Genomic DNA, 23,037 nt, shown 5'->3' on the forward strand with positions numbered 1-23,037 from the left:
TACTCCGTGTACTCGGTGAGACTGCTTCAGCTAGGTCTGGGCAACACAAACATGCAGAAAATATTATATGACTGGTCTCAGATTTATCTTCCAAAAAATTAACTCAAGTCTGCAAAGTTACTGCTCCACTCTCACAAATCCAACATGGCAACACCACACAAACTGAAAAGCTTCTGACTCACCACATGCAGGTGGAGGGGTTTCGTGAGATCGAGTATGCTAGAATCAAGCAACAGTAACAATTTTCTTCTTATGTCAGCTCCTCTAAACGACACAGTATGGCTCTGAGATGCAGTTACAGATCGGCCTAAGAACCTGAGCATGTCTAAGAGAAGATGATCTTGTTTGGACAGGTAGTCGGCAGCTAAAGGACTCATGGCACCTAAAAATCAAAGGCACTTATTAACACTGGGAGAGGGACCCGGTAGACAGATACAACCTCAAACATCTTTCCAGCTTTCCACAGTTCAAATAACCTAGCCTTTAGTTTCTTCTAAACTACTTTACATTTTAATTCTCCCATGAAGAATAAAATAAGAAACTAATGAATATGATTTTAAAATGAGAGTAGCTTAGAATGTGTTGTAAGGAGGAACAGTGAGTGAATTTGGCTCAGCAAGTAAGAGGGCTTGCAGACGGCTGATAAAACTGAATTAGAAACCCAGAACCCACAGTGCACAGTTGGAGAGAACTGACTTCTAGAACACTGTTCTCCAATCTATGTGTGTACCCACATTAACACACAAGGACACAGAAAAGAATTAAAACCAATATATATATATATTTTTTGAGTGCCTAGGCATGGTGGGACACACTCGCAATCTCAAATCAAGGGAGCCAGAGGTAGATGGATCTTTGTGAGTTTATAGGTCAACCCGGTCTACATAGTGAGTTCCAGGACAGGGCGACAGAGTAAAACTCTGTCTCTGGGGGTGGGGAGGAGGGTGGGGGTTGTTAAAAGTCTTAAATGTATAGAAAAAGATCAATCCAAGTAGACTGTACCTATGGGAAATGAAATTATCATTAAAGGTTTTTTTCAGTGAGGCCCCTTACTGTGCCAAATTAATGTAAAATGGTAAAAAAACCCAAAAACCAAAAAACAACAACAACAAAAAAACCACACACAAAAAACACACAAAACAAAACCCAAACAAACCTCAGAGCAGTAAATACTTATTTACCAACAGCATTCTGGTTCTCTCCATAATCATTTGCATCGCTCACAGAACTAGCAGGGTAAGCCCTAGAAAGACGAGTGGATGATGGACCCTCTGCCTCCATCAGACTGTCACAACCACCACCATCTTCATCATCTTTCCCTGGACGTACTTCTCCGTGATCCAGTGGCTTTTTCGTACAGGATGCCTTTAAAGAGGAGAAACAAAGACGTTTTTAACTTCTTTCAGAAGGATCTTAATTCATAATTTTGTGGGGAAGTGGATATATAAACTGGAATCTGTTTAGATAGTAGGATAATATTAAAGCTACAAAAATAATTTATTTTATTAAAAAGTAGCATAGGCCAGCGAGATGGCTCATGGGACAGGGGAACTTGCTGTCAAGCCTGGATGACCTGAGTTGAATCCCTGGAACCCACAGGTTAGGAAGAGAATAACCTCTAGCAACTGTTCTCCACACGTGCACTGTGACACATGCGCACACACAGACACACACAGATATAAAATAAATGTAATAAAAACGAAGTCCAGCAGTCATTCTGTATTGTATTTACACATTCAAATGCCACTATGTATCCCCCCCCAGAACAATACCTTGCAACATTTAATAAAAATGTTAAAGTTAGCACGAGAAATTGACAGAAGTATCAATTATTAGGACTATTATGTAGGACAATAGCAATATCCTACAACCAAATCACATTCAAGATCAAAATTAAAATTAAAGCTAGGCACAGAGGCATGTGCCTGTATTCTCCTACCTTTTTGGATACTTGAAACAAAGGAATCATTTGAGTCTAGAGTTCAAGGCCAGCCTGGGCAACATAACTAAGATCGTATCTTAAAACAAGCAAACAAAAATGCTCCCTAAAATTCTCATACATTCCTTTGAAAAAGTGAGTCCCTCTATGGAATTTCTCTTCCATCCTTCAAGTGCACAAGTACAAGAAGACAAAGCGAAAATACAGGCATCTTTGTGGCAGCTCTTGGTTAGGAGGGGAAAGTGACCTGAAATGTTAAGTAAGAGGGAATGGGATTGACAGAGGTATGAGCCCTAAGCAGACAGCCTGTAAGGCTTAGACAGGATGACTATCAAAGATTCACCGCCAATCTGACAAAGGAAAAAAAGCAAGAGCAGGTAGATTCTTTAAAAATGTGTCATTTCTTGAGAGATAAGCATACACTATTCCCAAAGAGTGGACTATCATGACTGCCAAACAGAGCACAGCAGTATAAGCCTCATAAAGAAATACACTAACGGGATCAGCGCCGGGGTAGCTGGAGCGCAGGGTTGCCTGACACCCGCCAGCTACCCACGACCCCCGCCGCAGGATTTTGGGACTGCTGGTGAGTGGAACACAGCTTCTGCTCCAATCCAATTGCGCGGGACCTGAGACTGCATTAGTTAGGGAAGCAGAAACCGGCCTGAGTAGGGCCACAGGCCTCACCCGGCCGGATCAGCGCCAGGGTAGCGGGAGCGCAGGGTTGCCTGACACCCGCCAGCTACCCACGACCCCCGCCGCAGGATTTTGGGACTGCTGGTGAGTGGAACACAGCTTCTGCTCCAATCCAATTGCGCGGGACCTGAGACTGCATTAGTTAGGGAAGCAGAAACCGGCCTGAGTAGGGCCACAGGCCTCACCCGGCCGGATCAGCGCCAGGGTAGCGGGAGCGCAGGGTTGCCTGACACCCGCCAGCTACCCAAGACCCCCGCCGCAGGATTTTGGGACTGCTGGTGAGTGGAACACAGCTTCTGCTCCAGTCCAATCACGCGGGACCTGAGACTGCTCTGGTTGGGGAGAGAGAAATCCGGCCTACATAGGGCCACAACCCTCTTCCAGTCAGAAAAGCACCTGGGCAGCTGGGGCGCAGGGTCAGCTGACACTCACCAGCTACCCACAACACCCACCACAGGATCTTAAGACTTCTGGAGAGTGGAACACAGCTTCTGCTCCAATCCAATTGCACGCGGGACCAGAGACTACATTAGTTAGGGAAGCAGAAAAACGGCCTGAGTAGGACCACAGGCCTCTTCCGGCTGGACCAGCACCGGGGTACCGTCAGCTACCCACAACCCCCGCCGCAGGATTTAGAGACTGCTGGTGAGTGGAACACAGCTTCTGCTCCAATCTTTAAATAGTGACAACGATAACAACTAACCCCAGAGATTACCAGATGGCGAAAGGTAAACGTAATAATCTTACTAACAGGAACCAAGACCACTCACCATCATCAGAACCCAGCACCCCCACTTCGCCCAGTCCAGGGCACCCCAACACACCGGAAAAGCTAGACACGGATTTAAAAGCATATCTCCTGATGATGATAGAGGACTTCAAGAAGGACTTTAATAACACACTTAAAGAAATGCAGGAGAACACTGATAAAAAGGCAGAAGACAATAAAGAGGAAGCACAAAAATCCCTTAAAGAATTGCAGGAGAACACTGCTAAAGAGTTACAAATCCTTAAAGAAAAACATGATAACATAATCAAACAGGTAGAAGTCCTTACAGAAAAACAGGAAAACACATCCAAACAGATGATGGAAATGAACAAAACCATACTAGACCTAAAAAGGGAAGTAGACACAATAAAGAAAACCCAAAATGAGGCAACACTGGAGATAGAAACCCTAGGAAAGAAATCTGGAACCATAGATACGAGCATCAGCAACAGAATACAAGAGATGGAAGAGAGAATCTCAGGTGCAGAAGATTCCATAGAGAACATCGGCACAACAATCAAGGAAAATGTAAAATGCAAAAAGATCCTAACTCAAAACATCCAAGAAATACAGGACATAATGAGAAGACCAAACCTACGGATAATAGGAGTGGATGAGAATGAAGATTTTCAACTCAAAGGACCAGCAAACATCTTCAACAAAATTATAGAAGAAAACTTCCCAAATCTAAAGAAAGAGATGCCCATGAACATACAAGAAGCCTACAGAACTCCAAATAGACTGGACCAGAAAAGAAATACCTCCCGACACATAATAATCAGAGCAACAAATGCTCTAAATAAAGATAGAATACTAAAAGCAGTAAGAGAAAAAGGCCAAGTAACATATAAAGGCAAGCCTATCAGAATTACACCAGACTTTTCACCAGAGACTATGAAAGCCAGAAGATCCTGGACGGATGTTATACAGACACTAAAAGAACACAAATTCCAGCCCAGGCTACTATACCCAGCCAAACTCTCAATTAACATAGATGGAGAAACCAAAGTATTCCACGACAAAACCAAATTCACACATTATCTCTCCACGAATCCAGCCCTTCAAAGGATAATAACAGAAAAAAACCAATACAAGGACAGGAACCACGCCCTAGAAACAACAAGAAGGTAATCCCTCAACAAACCTAAAAGAAGACAGCCACAAGAACAAAATGCCAACTTTAACATCAATAATAACAGGAAACAACAATTACTTTTCCTTAATATCTCTTAATATCAATGGACTCAACTCCCCGATAAAAAGACATAGACTAACAAACTGGCTACACAAACAAGACCCAACATTTTGCTGCTTACAGGAAACTCATCTCAGAGAAAAGGATAGACACTACCTCAGAATGAAAGGCTGGAAAACAATTTTCCAAGCAAATGGCATGAAGAAACAAGCTGGAGTAGCCATTCTAATATCTGATAAGATTGACTTCCAACCCAAAGTCATTAAAAAAGACAGGGAGGGACACTTCATACTCATCAAAGGTAAAATCCTCCAAGAGGAACTATCAATCCTGAATATCTATGCTCCAAATACAAAGGCTGCCACATTCATTAAAGAAACTTTAGTAAAGCTCAAAGCACACATTGCACCTCATACAATAATAGTGGGAGACTTCAACACACCACTTTCACCAATGGACAGATCATGGAAACAGAAACTAAACAGGGACACAGTGAAACTAACAGAAATTATGAATCAAATGGATCTGGCAGATATCTACAGAACATTCTATCCTAAAACAAAAGGATATACCTTCTTCTCAGCACCTCATGGTACCTTCTCCAAAATTGACCACATAATTGGTCACAAAACAGGCCTCAACAGATATAAAAATATTGAAATTGTCCCATGCATCCTATCAGATCACCATGGACTAAGGCTGATCTTCAATAACAAAATAAATAATAGAAAGCCAACCTTCACGTGGAAACTGAACAACACTCTTCTCAATGATACCTTGGTCAAGGAAGGAATAAAGAAAGAAATTAAGGACTTTTTAGAGTTCAATGAAAATGAAGCCACAACATACCCAAACTTATGGGACGCAATGAAAGCATTTTTAAGAGGAAAACTCATAGCTCTGAGTGCCTCCAAAAGGAAACTAGAGAGAGCACACATTAGCAGCTTGACAACACACCTAAAAGCACTAGAACAAAAGGAAGCAAATTCACCCAAGAGGAGTAGACGGCAGGAAATAATCAAACTCAGGGGTGAAATCAACCAAGTGGAAACAAGAAAAACTATTCAAAGAATCAACCAATCAAGGAGCTGGTTCTTTGAGAAAATCAACAAGATAGATAAACCCTTAGCCAGACTCACTAGAGGGCACAGGGAAAGCATCCTAATTAACAAAATCAGAAATGAAAAAGGAGACATAACAACAGATCCTGAAGACATCCAAAACATCATCAGATCCTTCTACCAAAGGCTATACTCAACAAAACTGGAGAACCTGGATGAAATGGACAAGTTCCTAGACAGATACCAGGTACCAAAGCTGAATCAAGATCAGGTTAATGATCTAAACAGCCCTATATCCCCCAAAGAAATAGAAGCAGTCATTAATAGTCTCCCAACCAAAAAAAGCCCAGGACCAGATGGGTTTAGTGCAGAGTTCTATCAGACCTTCAAAGAAGATCTAATCCCAGTTCTTCACAAACTATTCCACAAAATAGAAACAGAAGGTACTCTACCCAACTCATTCTATGAAGCCACAATTACTCTGATACCTAAACCACAAAAAGACCCAACAAAGATAGAAAACTTCAGACCAATATCCCTTATGAATATTGATGCAAAAATCCTCAATAAAGTTCTTGCTAACCGAATCCAAGAACACATCAAAACAATCATCCATCCTGACCAAGTAGGTTTCATCCCAGGGATGCAGGGATGGTTCAATATACGGAAATCCATCAACGTAATCCAGTATATAAACAAACTCAAAGACAAAAACCACATGGTCATCTCCTTAGATGCTGAAAAAGCATTTGACAAGATCCAACACCCATTCATGATAAAAGTCTTGGAAAGATCAGGAATTCAAGGCCCATACCTAAACATGATAAAAGCAATCTACAGCAAACCAGTAGCCAACATCAAAGTAAATGGTCAGAAGCTTGAAGCAATCCCTCTAAAATCAGGGACTAGACAAGGCTGTCCACTTTCTCCATACCTATTCAACATTGTACTTGAAGTCCTAGCCAGAGCAATTCGACAACAAAAGGAGATCAAAGGGATACAAATTGGAAAAGATGAAGTCAAAATATCACTTTTTGCAGATGATATGATAGTATATATAAGTGACCCTAAAAATTCCACCAGAGAACTCCTAAGCCTGATAAACAGCTTCGGTGAAGTAGCTGGATATAAAATTAACTCAAACAAATCAATGGCCTTTCTCTACACAAAGAATAAACAGGCTGAGAAAGAAATTAGGGAAACAACACCCTTCTCAATAGTCACAAATAATATAAAATATCTTGGCGTGACTCTAACTAAGGAAGTGAAAGATCTGTATAATAAAAACTTCAAGTCTCTGAAGAAAGAAATTATAGAAGATCTCAGAAGATGGAAAGATCTCCCATGCTCATGGATTGGCAGGATCAACATTGTAAAAATGGCTATCTTGCCAAAAGCAATCTACAGATTCAATGCAATCCCCATCAAAATTCCAAATCAATTCTTCAACGAATTAGAAAGTGCAATCTGCAAATTCATCTGGAATAACAAAAAACCTAGGATAGCAAAAACTCTCCTCAAGGATAAAAGAACCTCTGGTGGAATCACCATGCCGGACCTAAAGCTCTACTACAGAGCAATTGTGATAAAAACTGCATGGTACTGGTATAGTGACAGACAAATAGACCAATGGAATAGAATTGAAGACCCAGAAATGAATCCACACACCTATGGTCACTTGATCTTCGACAAGGGAGCTAAAAACATCCAGTGGAAGAAAGACAGCATTTTCAACAAATGGTGCTGGCACAACTGGTTGTTAACATGTAGAAGAATGCGAATCGATCCATTCCTATCTCCTTGTACTAAGGTCAAGTCTAAGTGGATCAAGGAACTTCACATAAAACCAGAGACACTGAAACTTATAGAGGAGAAAGTGGGGAAAAGCCTTGAAGATATGGGCACAGGGGAAAAATTCCTGAATAGAACAGTAATGGCTTGTGCTGTAAGATCGAGAATTGACAAGTGGGACCTCATGAAACTACAAAGCTTCTGCAAGGCTAAAGACACCATCAATAAGACAAAAAAACCACCAACAGATTGGGAAAGGATCTTCACCTATCCTAAATCAGATAAGGGACTAATATCCAATATATATAAAGAACTCAAGAAGGTGGACTCCAGAAAGTCAAATAACCCCATTAAAAAATGGGGCTCAGAACTGAACAAAGAATTCTCACCTGAGGAATACCGAATGGCAGAGAAGCACCTGAAAAAATGTTCAACATCCTTAATCATCAGGGAAATGCAAATCAAAACAACCCTGAGATTCCACCTCACACCAGTCAGAATGGCTAAGATCAAAAATTCAGGTGACAGCAGATGCTGGCGAGGATGTGGAGAAAGTGGAACACTCCTCCATTGTTGGTGGGATTGCAAGCTTGTACAACCACTCTGGAAATCAGTCTGGCGGTTCCTCAGAAAATTGGACATAGTACTACCGGAGGATCCAGCAATACCTCTCCTGGGCATATATCCAGAAGATGTCCCAACCGGTAAAAAGGACACATGCTCCACTATGTTCATAGCAGCCCTATTTATAATAGCCAGAAGCTGGAAAGAACCCAGATGTCCCTCAACAGAGGAATGGATACAGAAATTATGGTACATTTACACAATGGAGTACTACTCAGCTATTAAAAAGAATGAATTTATGAAATTCCTAGCCAAATGGATGGACCTGGAGGGCATCATCTTGAGTGAAGTAACACAATCACAAAAGATCTCACACAATATGTATTCATTGATAAGTGGATATTAGCCCAAAACTTAGGATACCCAAGATATAAGATACAATTTGATAAACGCATGAAACTCAAGAAGAATGAAGACCAAAGTGTGGACATTGTGCACCTTCTTAGAATTGGGAACAAAACACCCAGGGAAGGAGTTACAGAGACAAAGTTCGTAGCTGTGATGAAAGGATGGACCATTTAGAGACTGCTGTATCCAGGGATCCGTCCCATAATCAGCTTCTAAACGCTGGCACCATTGCATACACTAGTAAGATCTTGCTGAAAGGACCCAAATATAGCTGTCTCTTGTGAGACGATGCCGGGGCCTAGCAAACACAGGAGTGGATGTTCACAGTCAGCTATTGGATGTATCACAGGGCTCCCAATGGAGAAGCTAGAGAAAGTACCCATGGAGCTAAAGGGATCTGCAACCCTATTGTTGGAACAACATGATGTACTAACCAGAACCCTGGAGCTCTTGTCTCTAGCTGCATATGTATCGAAAGATGGCCTAGTCGGCCATCACTGGAAAGAGAGGCCCATTGGACTTGCAAACTTTATATGCCCCAATATAGGGGATTGCCAGGGCCAAAAGAATGGGAATGGGTGGGTAGGGAAGTGGGGGGCGCTATGGGGGACTTTTGGGATAGTATTGGAAATGTAATTGAGGAAAATATGTAATAAAAATATTAAAAAAAAAAAAAAAAAAAAAAAAAAAAAAAAAGAAATACACTAACAAGGAAAAACTATTTGCCATGATATAAAAAATAATGTTACAGACTATTTTTTCACCCAGTAAACTACTAGAAGTGAACAATTAAATGTAAAAAAGAGTGTATAAGTCCAAAGTCACAGAAGATGAAGTATAAACACCACAGTAAACACATACTCCTAAAAGACAAGGTGTCACCCCTACTTTGGGATTTTATTTTTTAAAGGAATAATTTTGCCTGGTATGGAGATGCACACCTTTAATCCCAGCACCTAGAAGGTGGAGGCAGAGGTAGACCTCTGTGAATTCAGGGTCAGCCTGGTCTACACATAAAGTTCTAGGCTAGCCAAGCTGTATACTGAGAACATGTCTTGGACAATAAATGCAATCTTTTCAATTATTTAGTAGGAAACTAAAAGATAACTAAACTACTCTGCCAGGTACCGATCTTAAGAAGAAATCAGGGCAGAGAGACGGCTCAGCAGTTCAAAGCACTAACTGCTCTCTTTCAGAGGTCCTAAGTTCAATTCCCAGCAACCATATGTAATGGGATTCTATGCTCTTCTATGGTGTGTCGGGAGACAGCTACAGTGTACTCACGTATGTAAAATAAATAAATAAATTTTGAAGGAGAAGGATAAAGAGAAGGAATAGTCAATAATCAAATACATATCCCCTAAATGCAAAAGCTTATTAAAGGCTACATTTATTTTTTAAAAATCCAACATGTTATATACTATGAAATGCTTATCTACTCAATAGGTATTTCAACAAAACTTTGCAATTTAAAGGATTGGCAATCTAGGTCAGTGGGTAGAGGTATTTTTCTTCTTCTTCTTTTTTTTTAAAGGTTTATTTATTTTATTTATATACATGGATATACTATAGCTGTCTTCAGACACACCAGAAGAGTGCATCAGATCCCCTTAGAGATGGTTGTAAGCCACCATGTAGTTGCTGGGAATTGAACTCAGGACCTCTGGAAGAGCAGTCAGTGCTCTTAACCTCTGAGCCATCTCTCAGCCTGGGTAGAGGTTTTTTCATGCAAGCCTGACATCCTGAGTTCAATCACTGGATGCGAAAAAATGATCGACGAGCACCCACTCCCAGGAGTTGTCCTGACTTCTACATATATTGTAGTACACATGCACTGGCTTGCTTATGCTTGCTCATCTCCCCTCCTCTCTGACACATACATACGTACATACATACACACAATATATATATACCCATACATACATACATACACACACACATATATATATATAATTTTACTGCGTCTTAGTATCAAAGAAATTTATTAATAAAAAAAGGATTCATACTTACTAAACTTTTACAAATATCTGCAATGTCATTCATAAGCTTTGATGTCAATAATCGTAGGAAAAAGCCAGAGGCAATCTTATTTGGCGTATGCTGTAATTTGAAAACAGATATAAGCAGTGAACAATAAAACAAATACATAGTTCCGTGGTACTATTTTCTCTACCTTGAATGAAATGTAGATAGGAGTTCAGAACTGAGGTCAAGTTCTAAGTTAAGATATACCACCATCTCTCTCTCTCTCTCTCTCTCTCTCTCTCTCTCTCTCTCTCTCTCTCTCTCTCTCTCTCTTTCTTTCTTTTCTTTCTGTTTTTTAAGAACAGGATTTAAGTCCATTCAAGAGGGCAATAAACTAGGAAGTAACCAGAATAGCAACTACAGCCTAACTACTTTTCTTAAGGAAATATAAACAAAGTAAATATCTTTGTGTTTATGCATCACTAAAGTACCAGCTACTGATCCTAAACATAATAAGCAATTAATTGTGAGGTTTATTCTGTCCTTTCATGCCTTCTACACTTATATAAATACAGGAAAGATAATGGAAAACAAAACCATACGCTATGAAGAGCAAGCTGCTTGGGTACCAGCTTCCAAATACTGTTCCGATTGCTGGCAACACTCTAGCATGGTTTAGTTACCCCACCAGGCAAAACCAAAAAAGGATGACAGACAGAGGCGCTTTTTCTACCAAATGTTACTCACGACAATATGGGTTAAAGGAAGTAACATTTGTACTTGTGTCATTTATCTTTGTTGGCACTCTACAGAATAAGCTCCATCCTAGGATGGCATTATTTATCTTTGTGGCATTCATCTCCTGTGGTATAGTTGTTATGGGAAAAAAACCATACTTCGTAATAATCAACAAATTAATGAAAGTATACTCACAATAAAAGACTCATCTATGTGTGTGTGTGTGTGTGTGTATGTAGTGATAAAAAAATCAAAGTTATGAAATTGTTTCATGAGAAACCAATATTCTCTGAATGTTCTTCTTTATTATGCAATTTAATTTTAGGTCAGCGTATAAACTTATAAATGGACCAAAAACTCAACACCACTAAATAATATGCCCCGTGAATAGGCTATACGACTAAGAAGACACTCTTACCTTGGTGTGTATACACAAGCAGCTTGTACACAGATGCATCACATTTCTCAATGAACCAATTCTTGATTCCTCATTTGTTTTATTTTTAAACAGAGAGATACTTTCTCCTGCACATTGCATCAGAGACTATTTAGAACAGAAGATAAAAAGAAGACAAATTCCAGTTGAAATAACAACTTCGCATTGCTATTTTGAAATTTCATTTAAGGACAAAAATTCAACATATTTACAAACTGAATATGAAACTGGGACTTGGGCTGACACTAGCATTTAAGAAAGGCTGATGCTTGGGCTAAACCCTGACTCCAATAGGGCTAGTTCTGATGCTACGTTACGATCCTGTTCCCCAATTGGTTCTTGATATGTCAGTAAAGAAGCCATGGGCCAATTGCTGGACAGAAGGAAGAGGCGGGACCTCCGGGTCCCTGAAGGAAAGGGAGAGACTCAAGGAGAGAAGAGACAAGAGTTGGCCATGCTTCTGAGAAAAGTAGACCAGCAATGTACAATCTCTAAACGGAGTGGCCACACATGCCGCTCCAAACAGGTGAGTGGTCAGGGGAGTTTAGCAGGGACTAGATGTAACTGAGTAACTAAAGTTTAGGGCAGGTGGGAGGGGTGGAGCTTTTCCAGGCGGGAGATAGTAGCGCCCAGCAATTATGTCAAAGGGCAAGTTGAACTGTGTGTGTATGTCTGTGTCTTTTATCCTCAGATTCAAGGGAAGCTGGGTGGGAGCTGGTAGCTCAGCCTGCTTCAAGAGCTTAGGCAGGGTAGCAAAAGCTACACGCAACAGACTACCAAGGGAAAGAAAAGGGCACATTGTCATGCAATAAGATTACAAGTGACAACATACAAAAAGAAAATGGCAAATCTAACTATGTGTGGCAATGAACCTGTAATCTTAGTGCTCAGAGAGTATAAAGGACATTAAGTTCCCGGCCAGGTTGGACTATAAAGTAAGACTTTGTCTCAGCAAAAATAACAACAACAAAAATCCCACCACAATCTTAACATTCTGTTTCCTTTGCAATCCCACCACAATCTTAACATTCTGTTTCCTTTGCAATCCCACCACAATCTTAATATTCTGTTTCCTTTGCAATCCCAACACTGATACACTAGTATTGAGAGATGAAGAAAGCTTTAAGCTAGGCCATGGTGGACCATGGCTTTGATTCCTCCGCTGGGGAGGCAGAGGCAGGAGGATTTCTCTGAGTTTAAGCCAGCCTAGTCTACAGGGTGAGTTCCAAGTTCCAAGACAGTGAGGGTTACACAAAGAAACCTTGTCTCAAAAATAAATAAATACATAAATAAATGGAGATGAACAAAGTTTTAAGCTTAGAAAATACTTGAATAATATACCCAATAAAGAGTTCCTTATTATAGGTTATCTGAGGGAAAAAATTTAAGAGTACAGATAAAAATCAATGGATGGTAGTACACACTTTCAACCCCAGAATTTAGGAGGTCCAAGGCACACATTCTGCAAGTTCTAGGACAGTTAGGGACCCTACCTCAAAAACCAGTATTCTAATAAGGTTACATTGTGATATGAGATCATTTACCATATGTATTAATTACTGGCTTTAATAATTTCATATTCTTAGTAAAGGCACAGTATTTCTTTTAGACTGTAAAAGAAAAAAGTTAATCTATACATATTGAGCATATCTAAAATACAGAGAACAAAAATGTTTCAGAATTTGGAATATTTATAGACACATAACAACATGGTATCTTTGGGCTATCCCAAATCTAAATACAAAACTCATTTGTTTCATCAACTCTGCGTTGGTTATTTTTTTTTTTTTAAACTTGACACAAACTACTCGTATGAGAACAGAGAACCTGAATTGAGAAATTGGTTTATAGACAAGCCTGTAGGGACATTTTCTTGATTGATCATTGCTGTAGAAGGGTCCACTGTAGGCAGTGCCATCCATGGGCAGATCCTGAGGTAAAAAATCAAAGTGAGCAAGCCTGGGGGAGCAAGCCAATATACAGCATTCCTCCATGGCCTCTGCTTTCCAGCTCCAGGATGCTACCGTGGCTGCCCTCTATGATGCATTACGATCCTGAAGGGTAAACCAAATAAACCCTTCCTCCCCAGGAGGCTTTTGATCATGGTCTTTATCATAGCACCAGAAAGCTAAAGACAGCATCTCATACATGCCTGCTGGTAACCCATGTCTACATTTTGACTGTATAAGGATAGATGTGGAAATTTTCACCTTTATGGTTGTGCTGTAACTAAAATTTTACAACTCTATAAAGTATTTGAGATTCCCTATTTTCAGATTAGGGACATTCAACTTATACAAAAAATTTATTTCACATAATTTTTCCAGGAGGTCAGTTCACTTAAATGCATCTAAAGCTTCATCAGAGTAAGTTTTCCTACCTTGGCTTTCTGGAATAATTCTGATTTATGGGCTTCGTCCTCAGTCATTATACCCAGGTAACAATAGCAGCCAAGAACACCCACCAAAAGACTTGAACACCGGACAAGGGTTTCAGAACTTGTAATCTTAAAATAAATCATAAATTTAAAAGGACAGTATTAGATATAAATAAACCTATGAAGTTTGGAATTACCTCTGGAAGAACAAATTCCCGTAAATATGGAGAAATAAAAATCCAACAGAGTTAAAGCTGGGATACTCTAGGTCATGCTTTAAAACTAGCTCAAAGATCACTGTAGAAATATTACCAATATGCAAAAAAAAAAAAGGCCTAAGTTTCTCCTAAAACCAGGCAAGAATACCCAGTGGTGGTGCGCATGCCTTTAATCCCAGCACTTGGGAGGCAGAAGCTGGTGGTCTACAGAGTGAGTTTCAGGATAGCCAAGGGTACAACAGAGAAACCATGTCTTGAAAAACCAACCAACCAACCAAATTAAATAAATACATAAATAAATAAGCAAGCAAGCAAATAGACAAATCAATAACATTCCAAGAAAACTGAATCATGTTAGAGCAAAGCTAGCTCCAGCTAACAAAACCCCATCAGTAAGTGGCAGTGACAGGGAAACAGCCACACTGCCCCCACTTGGTTTCTTGGGTCATTTTCTAGGGCTGCTCATTTCACTAATTTGCGAGTTGATAAGTGTTTTTCAATTTCGTTATTTACATAACAGACCACTTTGTGGAAGATACAGATTAACAAACTAGTATGCCCTTTAAACAAATCATGCAAAGGATCCATGGTACAAAGAAGATACTAATTAAGTGCCCTTAAAATTGAAATACTACCTAGTATGAATTGTTGTTTGGTTTTTCAAGACAGGGTTTCTCTGTGTATCTCTGATGTCCTGGAACTAGCTTTTAGTCCAGATGGACCTTGAACTCAGAAATCTGCCTGCCTCTGCCCCCTGAGAGTTGGCATTAAAAGTATATGCCACTACACCCAAAAACTATGAAACTAGTATGTGAAAAATTACTGTGGCTGAGTGAACCTAAGGCACATGTTACAACAAATGCAACATGTGGCTATCTAAATACATGGAATAGGATACACACCATCTAGGAAAGCATGATTTATAGAGAGCAGCTATATTTGTCATGTTACTAAGATAAATCATTTGACCTCTAATGACTGGGTATTTGCTAGCCCATTTCATAGCTTTATAATCATTCTACTTGTTTCAAATGCAACAACTAGATTTCTCTTCTCCTATGACTAAATTTCCATGCTTTGTACCAATACGTTCATCCCATCGTGAAGTTCTTAGACTCACACCAGCACTCCTTCCCACTAACCTACCTCAAGAAGTGTCTACAGTTTTCCTGGAACAAAGTATCTCAAAATTATCGTTTCCCTTTCCTCCGTGCCTATTTTTCCTACTTGTTGGGCTGTGCCACCATTTATTTACAACCAGGCCTCCCTCATCTTTCATGCCTTTCACACTCCCAATTTTCCCTTCCTAACAACCCATAAAAGCTCAAGAATACATCTCAATTCGTTTTAAGAAATCTCACCTCAGAAGAGTAATTACTTAAAAGCTGTTCTGATAATCCCAGAAGATAGTGATCCAATGATTCCTTGAGATTTTGCTGGACAGAGAAGCCAACCCTAGACTGAAATTTTTCTACAACATTCTCTTTGACAGTAGTTAAAAACTCCATCTTGTCAAAAGTCGTCTGAAGAAACAGTTCCTCTACTTCTGAAAATGAAGGCTCTTCTTTATCTTCGCAGTCTTGTTCACTTCAGGAGTGAGATTAATGATTAATAACCATGATCTAATATTTTTTCAATAAGTTCGCAACACATTACATATAAAATCATCAAGAAAGCATTTATACCATTCAAAGACTGCTAATAAGATTTTTGAGTTATTCTGTCAAATGCTTCTCTTCTTTGGGCTTTTATGGCAAAATGAATTGACATTGGATAATTTCATTATTGGTAACAAATTTTACTCACAAAAATATAGAAGTGACAGTTCCAAATACAAATTCAGAGATATATTTAGACACTAACACTAGATAGCTGAATGCAATTACCAAAAACATCTGCCTTCTTCTCACCTGATTTCCAAAATTAGTGATTTTACTTTAATTTTAAAGAAGCGAGAGACTGGATATCCTCATATCATTGAGCTATTTTCAGTCACAGTGCCAAATGTAGCAATCAACTGAGCCAATCAACTAAAAAGGAGTTTTAAAATATTTTCACATTGTAATTATAATTAAGCTTTGCTTTTCAGTATTGCTTCTAGTTACACTGTTCAGGAGGGTCTTCAACTTATGATTTCAAAATTCTCTTGCCTCAGCTTCCCAGAGTCTGGACCACAGAACATCATGATAGCCAACTCTCATTAGTTTTTTCTTTGTTCTACCACCAATTTAGCTAGTAAGATGGAGTGAGTGACTGTGTGTGCACACACGCGCCAGATGCACTTGTCAAACTTGTCAAGAGTCAGTTCTTCCTTCCAGCCTGTGAGTCTCAGGTCCCAGGGACTGAACTCGGGTTATCAGGTTTGAAAAATGCCTTTACCTGCTAAGCAATCTCACTAGCACTTTTTAAAACTTAATAAACTTTACTCAACATACAAACAATGGGTCCCTACTAAAAACTCACTTCACATAAATTTTATGTTCTTAATTTTGCATAGCTGTTCAGCTTTTTTTCTCTTAACACTTGTTAGACATGTTATAATATACAGCAATAAAATGGTAACCTTCATCTAAAGTAATAGAACATAAATTATAATCACCAGGAAAAAACTTCTGCTTAGCTGTTGTGATATTTCTTCAATCAGACCAATTTATATCATAATTACTAATAAGATGAACTCCCACCATGATAGAATGATCTTCCTAACTAATACTATATCTCAAAACATCACATACTTTCTTATATAACATACCATTCTGGCACACTTTGAAAAAACTTCATTGCAGCTTTTGAGTTTTTCATAGTGAGACTTACAAGAATTTTTTCCACTACAAGATGAGGAAAATTACTAAAAAAGAAAACAAAAACCTTTACTTAAAAGACCATACACCATTAAAAAGAACTTTAATATGCATGTATATATAGCTACCAATTATGACCCCTAATCTTCAGATTCCACACTAAAAATGCTTTCCTCTGTCCTGAGTCACTAGTATTGAAAGTTTATTAAAGAGGTTAGAGCAATGTACCATGGATTCTAAAACTGCTGCTTACATATAATTTTAAAAGCAGGATTTCTTTTTTTTGGATTGTTTATTTATTGTTGTTATGTGAATTTCCCTGCATCAATGTCTATGCTTCTTGTGTGCCTGATGCACAAATGGCCAAAAGAAGGCATCAAGATACTTTGAAACTAGAGTTATAGACACATAAATTGGAGTAGATGCTCACAGTTGTAGAGCAGCCAAGTGCTTGTTCTTGTTTAAGCCATCTTTCCAGCACCCTCTGCCCTAACAATATTTCTGAGATAAAAGTTATGAACTAAAGGTAAAACACTATGCTCTACCCTCCAGGGGAACAGTAAACTGGGCTAGTCCTAGGGCTTAAGCCCTACTTTTGTTTTCTCATCATTCATGTATCAAATTTCTCGATATCCATTATGATTAAGGAATAAGATATACAATGAAGGGGGCAGACCTGAAGCTAAGGTCCTGTTCCCCAATTGGTTCTTGATCTGTCAGTGAAGAAAGCTGGGGCCAATTGCTGAGCGGAAGGTACTAGCGGGACTTCCGGGTCTCAGGAGGAAAAGGCAGACGCAAGGAAGGAGAAGAGGAGCTTTTGCTATGCTTTGGAGGGAGAAGCCAGTAACCATGTGAGGTTTCAAGAAGAGCTGGGCCTGTGGGTACTACAGGTGGGTGGCCAGGTGCTATGTGGGACCAGCCAGAAGTTTAGGGCAGGTGGGAGGAGTAGAGATAAAAATATTATTAAGGACATGTTTTTCCAGGCAGGACACAGCAGTGCCCAGCAATTGTGTCTTAAGGCAAGTTGAAAAGGAAAAAAAGCTGTGTATTCTTTTGTTTAAGGATTCAAAAGAAGTGGGTGGGGCCTGGTAGCAAAGCCCACCTCCTGGAGCAAAGGTGGGTAGAACAAATGGGAAGCCAGGAGGGGGCTGTTAGCCTGCTGGTCAGTCTTGGAGCAAAGGCCAGTAAAGTGTAAAACTACAATAGAGTGTCACAAAGAAACACTACAGAGCAGATGTGGTAGCACACTCCTTTAATCCTAGCACTCAGGAGGCAGAGGTAGGGGAATTCCTATAAGAGGCTAGCTTAGTTTATATATAGGGAGTTCCAAGCCAGATCAGAGTTACAAAGTGAGACCATGTAACAAACAAACCAAAACAAACAAACAAAACCAACAGGCAAAAGGAAAACAAAAAACAAAAAAACAGATGCTAAATTTAATGGGAGAAAGACATTTTAGTGTCCTACAATGGAGTAGGTAATCATGAAAAATTCAGTGGTTTTTTTTTTCTTTTAAAAGAAACCATGGTTTTCAATGTGTTCCTCATAAGTAGATTACAACTACTTAAGAAGATAATATATTAACTGTGATTTAAACAATTTACAATGCATGTGTAGATGTCATATCACAAATATGAAAACTTTTTATAAATGTTAAATTTTTAAGAAACAATTATGTGTCTGTCCTTCATGGAAATCTCCCATAGCCTACAGTGAGTTAACCTTGCATTTCAGAAATGATCCAGCACAAAGGTACAGATGATTTGTAATATTTTAGAGATAACTCCAGGAAATTCTGCACTGTGAGCATAAAATAAAGCTATCTGATATCAAATATGTAGAGAGAACCTTATAAAATTAAACAAGAAAACATGCAGAGTCAGAGCAAAACAGGAATGCAGGAGGAGTATGCCAAAAAAAGCAGAGTTACCTCTGAAGAATTGGAGGCAGCTCTGTGCTGTCTTCTAAGTCATCCTCCAACTGATAGAACAAGAGCCACCTCATTATTGACTCCTTGACAGAAAAACTTCTATTTGCTTCACACACACTTTGTTCTGTTCCCATTTCTATTGCATCTGGAACTACACAGATGCTAAGTGCCAAAGTCAAGCAGCATACTGAAGGACTACAAAGAAACACAAGGAGACTGTTAGCAGCAAGCTCTCTGAAGGGCAGACGCCTTACCTCTGCTGCTTAGCACTCACTAAGCCTGTCATGCTCAGGGCAGTATGAGGAACATTTTGTAAACAAAGCTAGGAAAGAAAGATTACATTTCAGACAACCCTTCTGATGTAAAACTTTTGTCCTGGGGGCAGGAGAGATGGCTCAGAGGTGAAGAGCCTGCTCTTTCAGAGGTCTTGAGTTCACGTCCCAGCAACCACATTGTGGCTCACAACCATCTATCTTGGGATCTGGTGCCCTCTTCTGGCCTGCAGGTAAACATACAGATAGAGCACTCATACATATAACTGTCCAATAAAAATGCACAGAGCTACAAGAATGTTTATGAATATTGAATAATTAGAAATTATAGTCAATAATTTAAAATGTATAATCCTGTACCGAAAACTGGTCTTAAAAATAAAAAGGTAGGACATGGCTCACATCTTTAAACCTAGCATCTAGTAAGCACAAGCAGCCGATCTCTTAAGTGTGAGGTTAGCCAATCATAGAAGTTAGCCAAGGCTACACAGTAAGACCCTGACTCAAAAATATGAAAAATAAAAAAAAATTAAAACTGTCCTTCACAAAACTCTCAGTATTATTGATTATTTTGGGCCAACAAAACAGATTTATTATATCTTTCCCTGAAGTAACAAACTACAAAAATAATCAAGGATACATTTGTTTATGTAAAATCAAATATTATACAACCTACCTTGAAGGTTTACAGGCTGAGCCAGTAAATAACTTCCAGAATTCTCTGTCAAGTTCAACTAAACTACCTTGAATGATGGCCTCAAGTAAAGCAAAGTTTTCAGTTTGTGTTTGTCCAGAACTTATTCCACGAAAGGTAATAGACCAAATTTTAATCCATAGTTTCAATAAATCAGACTTCTGAGAGCTTTCTAGGTTTGATTTCTTGCCTTGACATAAGGCAACTTCCTTAAGGCACCGTAACACATATGGGATGCGTTCTCCACGTCGCTGTTGAGTCAGAAGCTGGTACAGTATCAGTATTAATGGAGACAGCTCACAGTTAGGTAAACTGGAAGGATATTTTGATATTAATCGGGTTGTAATCTGTAGCCTGAAAGGAAAAAAGGATTACTGTGAATTCTTTTCAATCTTTAACTAACAACATAAAAGAAAACAAAGATGCAAACACTATACCTTTCTGTATCCTGACTACAGTATCATCTTCACTCTTTTCAATATTGTTTTCAAGTAAATTAATTGCTGATACTGACTAGGCCCTGCTGCCAATTACAGATGGAAGAATCACACGATCTGGCTAGCTATGTCTTTATATAAAATCTCAAAAACAACTCATTTTCTGATCTTTTGGCACCAAAAATACTTCATATTAGAAAAATATAACCTAAACACTTGTCTTTGACACCAGTTTAGCATTCAACACCATGTTCTGTGAATATTCCAGAACAATAGTTCTCAACCTACGGGTCACAAGCCCTTTGGGAATCGACAACCCTTTCATGGGGGTTGCCTATTTCAGATATTTACATTGTGATTAATAACAATCATAACATAACAGTTATAAAGTAGTAACAAAAATAATTTTCTGTTGGGAGTCACTGCAACATGAGAACTGTATTAAAGATTTGCAGCATTGGGAACATTAAGAACCACTGTTCAAGGAGTGCTAATCAAAACCAGGGAGCCGATGTTATTCACTGCATCATGTCTAAGTGTGGCACAGAAAAGCCATTCAGTAATTCTTTTTGTTTGTGGGTTTTTGTTGTTGTTGTTGTTTTATGAGGCAGGGTTTCTCGGTGTAGCCCTGGCTGGTCTTGAACTCAGAGACCCACGTGCCTATGCCTCCTAAATGCTGGGATTGAAGGCCAGCACCACCTCCACCCAGCTAGTAATTCTTGATTAAATAGACAGATTAAGAATCTAAAGCCATGGAAGATTTATATAATCTGAAGAGAAACGAGAAAAAAAAGAGTCAATGAAAAGATTCCTAATGATATGTCTGTTGTATGTAGACCTAAGCCTACCATGATCATCAGAGAGGCTTTATCCAGCAACTGACAGGAGCAGATGCAGCCAAACATTATGCAGATCACCCCCAGGAGAAGCATAGGGGCTCAGAGACTGAAGCAGTAATTATGGAGCTAGGGTCCCCTGCATACATTTTATGGTTGTGTAACTTAGTGCTCTTGTGGGACTCCTAAAAGTGGGAGTGCGGGTCTTTCTGACTATTTTGCTTGCTTTGGAACCCTTTTCCTCCTCCTGGGTGGCCTCATCTGGCCTTTATTCGAGGGTATGTGCTCAGTCTTATTGTAGGTTGTCATGCTGTTTGGATGGTATCTCTGGGAGGCCTGCCCTTTTCTATAGGGAATGGAGGAGTGGATCTGGGGGGAAGGGAGGGAGAAGGAACCGAGAAGAGTGGAGAGAGGGGAAACTCCAGTCAGGATATACTACACCAGAGAAGAATAAAGTAGAACAAAAAGAATAAATAAAATCTGAAGTAGAACTGTCAACTACATAGAATAAATGTAAAACTTAAGCAATAAACAACAAAATCTATATAGCTTTTCTTCACAACTCAATAACATAAATATTCCAGCAACAAGGTGAAAAATATTCTCCCCCCCCTCCCAAAATCTGTTAAGTCTCTAAGTATCTTCAGGCATGCTGGTTAACATTTCTAGAGCTGGTCCCTTTCAGCAAAGAAAACTGGCCTGGCTAAATATAGTCTAATGATCTTAATCAGAGTTAATCTGTCATTGTGGAATTGTGCACATTTAGATATGAATGAAAATAAGAGTTAGGAAAAAGGAAAACACAAAAACCGTGTCTATATGTCTAAAAAGGTAGCCTTGTCTAGCACAGCAGATGAGACTTTTAGGGATTATCTGTATGCTACAGCAATCACACTTCACCTGCCACTCACAGGTCTGGGCACAGTCAAATAACAACTCTCATCAAAGAAGGTTTTCTGGGGAAAAATGATTTAAATGACACCAAATGAGAAAATACAACATTTTACCAAGGCACAAGATCAAAATCATTCTGTGACTTCTGAAGATTATCTTTTATCACTTCCCAGCCTACGTCTATTTTCCTTCTTTTGCAAGGTACACTGTAATCAGTGGATTCCCTTTGTGTCACATAAGATTGAGAAATCTCCACGGATCTGGTATCTGCATCAAAAAGCTGCAAAATAAAAAACACATTTTTAAATGAATCATTGGGGAAAAAAATACTTCTCAACTGAAAATATAGGGACTCATAATTATTAATAAGTTACAGAAATATCTAAAGACATTAAGAGATAAATATTTTTACATAGCAGTAATGACATTTTTAGTAAGTACTTATAAGTAGGGTACTACATTTATTTTCTGGGGACACTTACCAAAATTGCAAAGTGTATTTTCAACAGGATTAAAATTTAAATTTATATTTAATTACATGATAGTACATAAAAATTAATTTATATTAACATTTAAGAGAGCAAAATAAGTACCAATATGTCAATCAAATCTGTGGAGAATAAAATACTCATTTATAGTACCCAGTGGAACGCTATATAAATGAAGCCAAGCACAAAAATCCACATACATATGATTCTATTTCTATGAAATGTCTCAAACAGACAAATCATTCAAAGATAACAGAAGTAGATTAGTGGCTAAGAGAAACAACGATAACTGAAAACTAGGAGGTCGAAAGTTTCTATAGGAGATGACAGAAGGCTCTGGATAGATTTTGGTGATGGTTTCCAAACAAAGCAATAATTATTGTAAATATTATCAGCGAATTTTATGCTACATGAATATACTATTTTTTTTTCTTTCTGAGACAGGTTTTCCTTGTGTATCCTTGGCTGTCCTGAACTAGCTCTGTAGACCAGGCTGATCTTGAACTCACACAGATCTGTCTGTCTCTG

The 23,037-nt window shown here is 38.9% G+C and overlaps 1 protein-coding gene across 1 annotated transcript in view; it reads right to left on the bottom strand.

Annotated features, from left to right (window-relative positions):
* Atm (ATM serine/threonine kinase) overlaps window positions 1-23,037 on the bottom strand; it is a 112,416-nt gene that overhangs the window by 69,413 nt on the left and 19,966 nt on the right. Inside the window, exons 9-18 of the mRNA XM_021171910.3 lie at window positions 22,135-22,301; window positions 19,837-20,208; window positions 18,889-19,083; window positions 16,910-17,005; window positions 15,519-15,744; window positions 13,943-14,068; window positions 11,545-11,670; window positions 10,434-10,523; window positions 1,182-1,365; window positions 183-382 (exon numbers count right to left, since the gene is read on the bottom strand). Of these exons, the coding sequence (XP_021027569.1) occupies window positions 183-382; window positions 1,182-1,365; window positions 10,434-10,523; window positions 11,545-11,670; window positions 13,943-14,068; window positions 15,519-15,744; window positions 16,910-17,005; window positions 18,889-19,083; window positions 19,837-20,208; window positions 22,135-22,301 (1,782 nt within the window). The remainder of the gene's footprint in view (window positions 1-182; window positions 383-1,181; window positions 1,366-10,433; window positions 10,524-11,544; window positions 11,671-13,942; window positions 14,069-15,518; window positions 15,745-16,909; window positions 17,006-18,888; window positions 19,084-19,836; window positions 20,209-22,134; window positions 22,302-23,037) is intronic.

Source organism: Mus caroli, unplaced genomic scaffold (genome assembly GCF_978045245.1).
Source record: "Mus caroli unplaced genomic scaffold, Mus_caroli_1 scaffold_11, whole genome shotgun sequence".
Taxonomy (NCBI): Eukaryota; Metazoa; Chordata; class Mammalia; order Rodentia; family Muridae; genus Mus; species Mus caroli.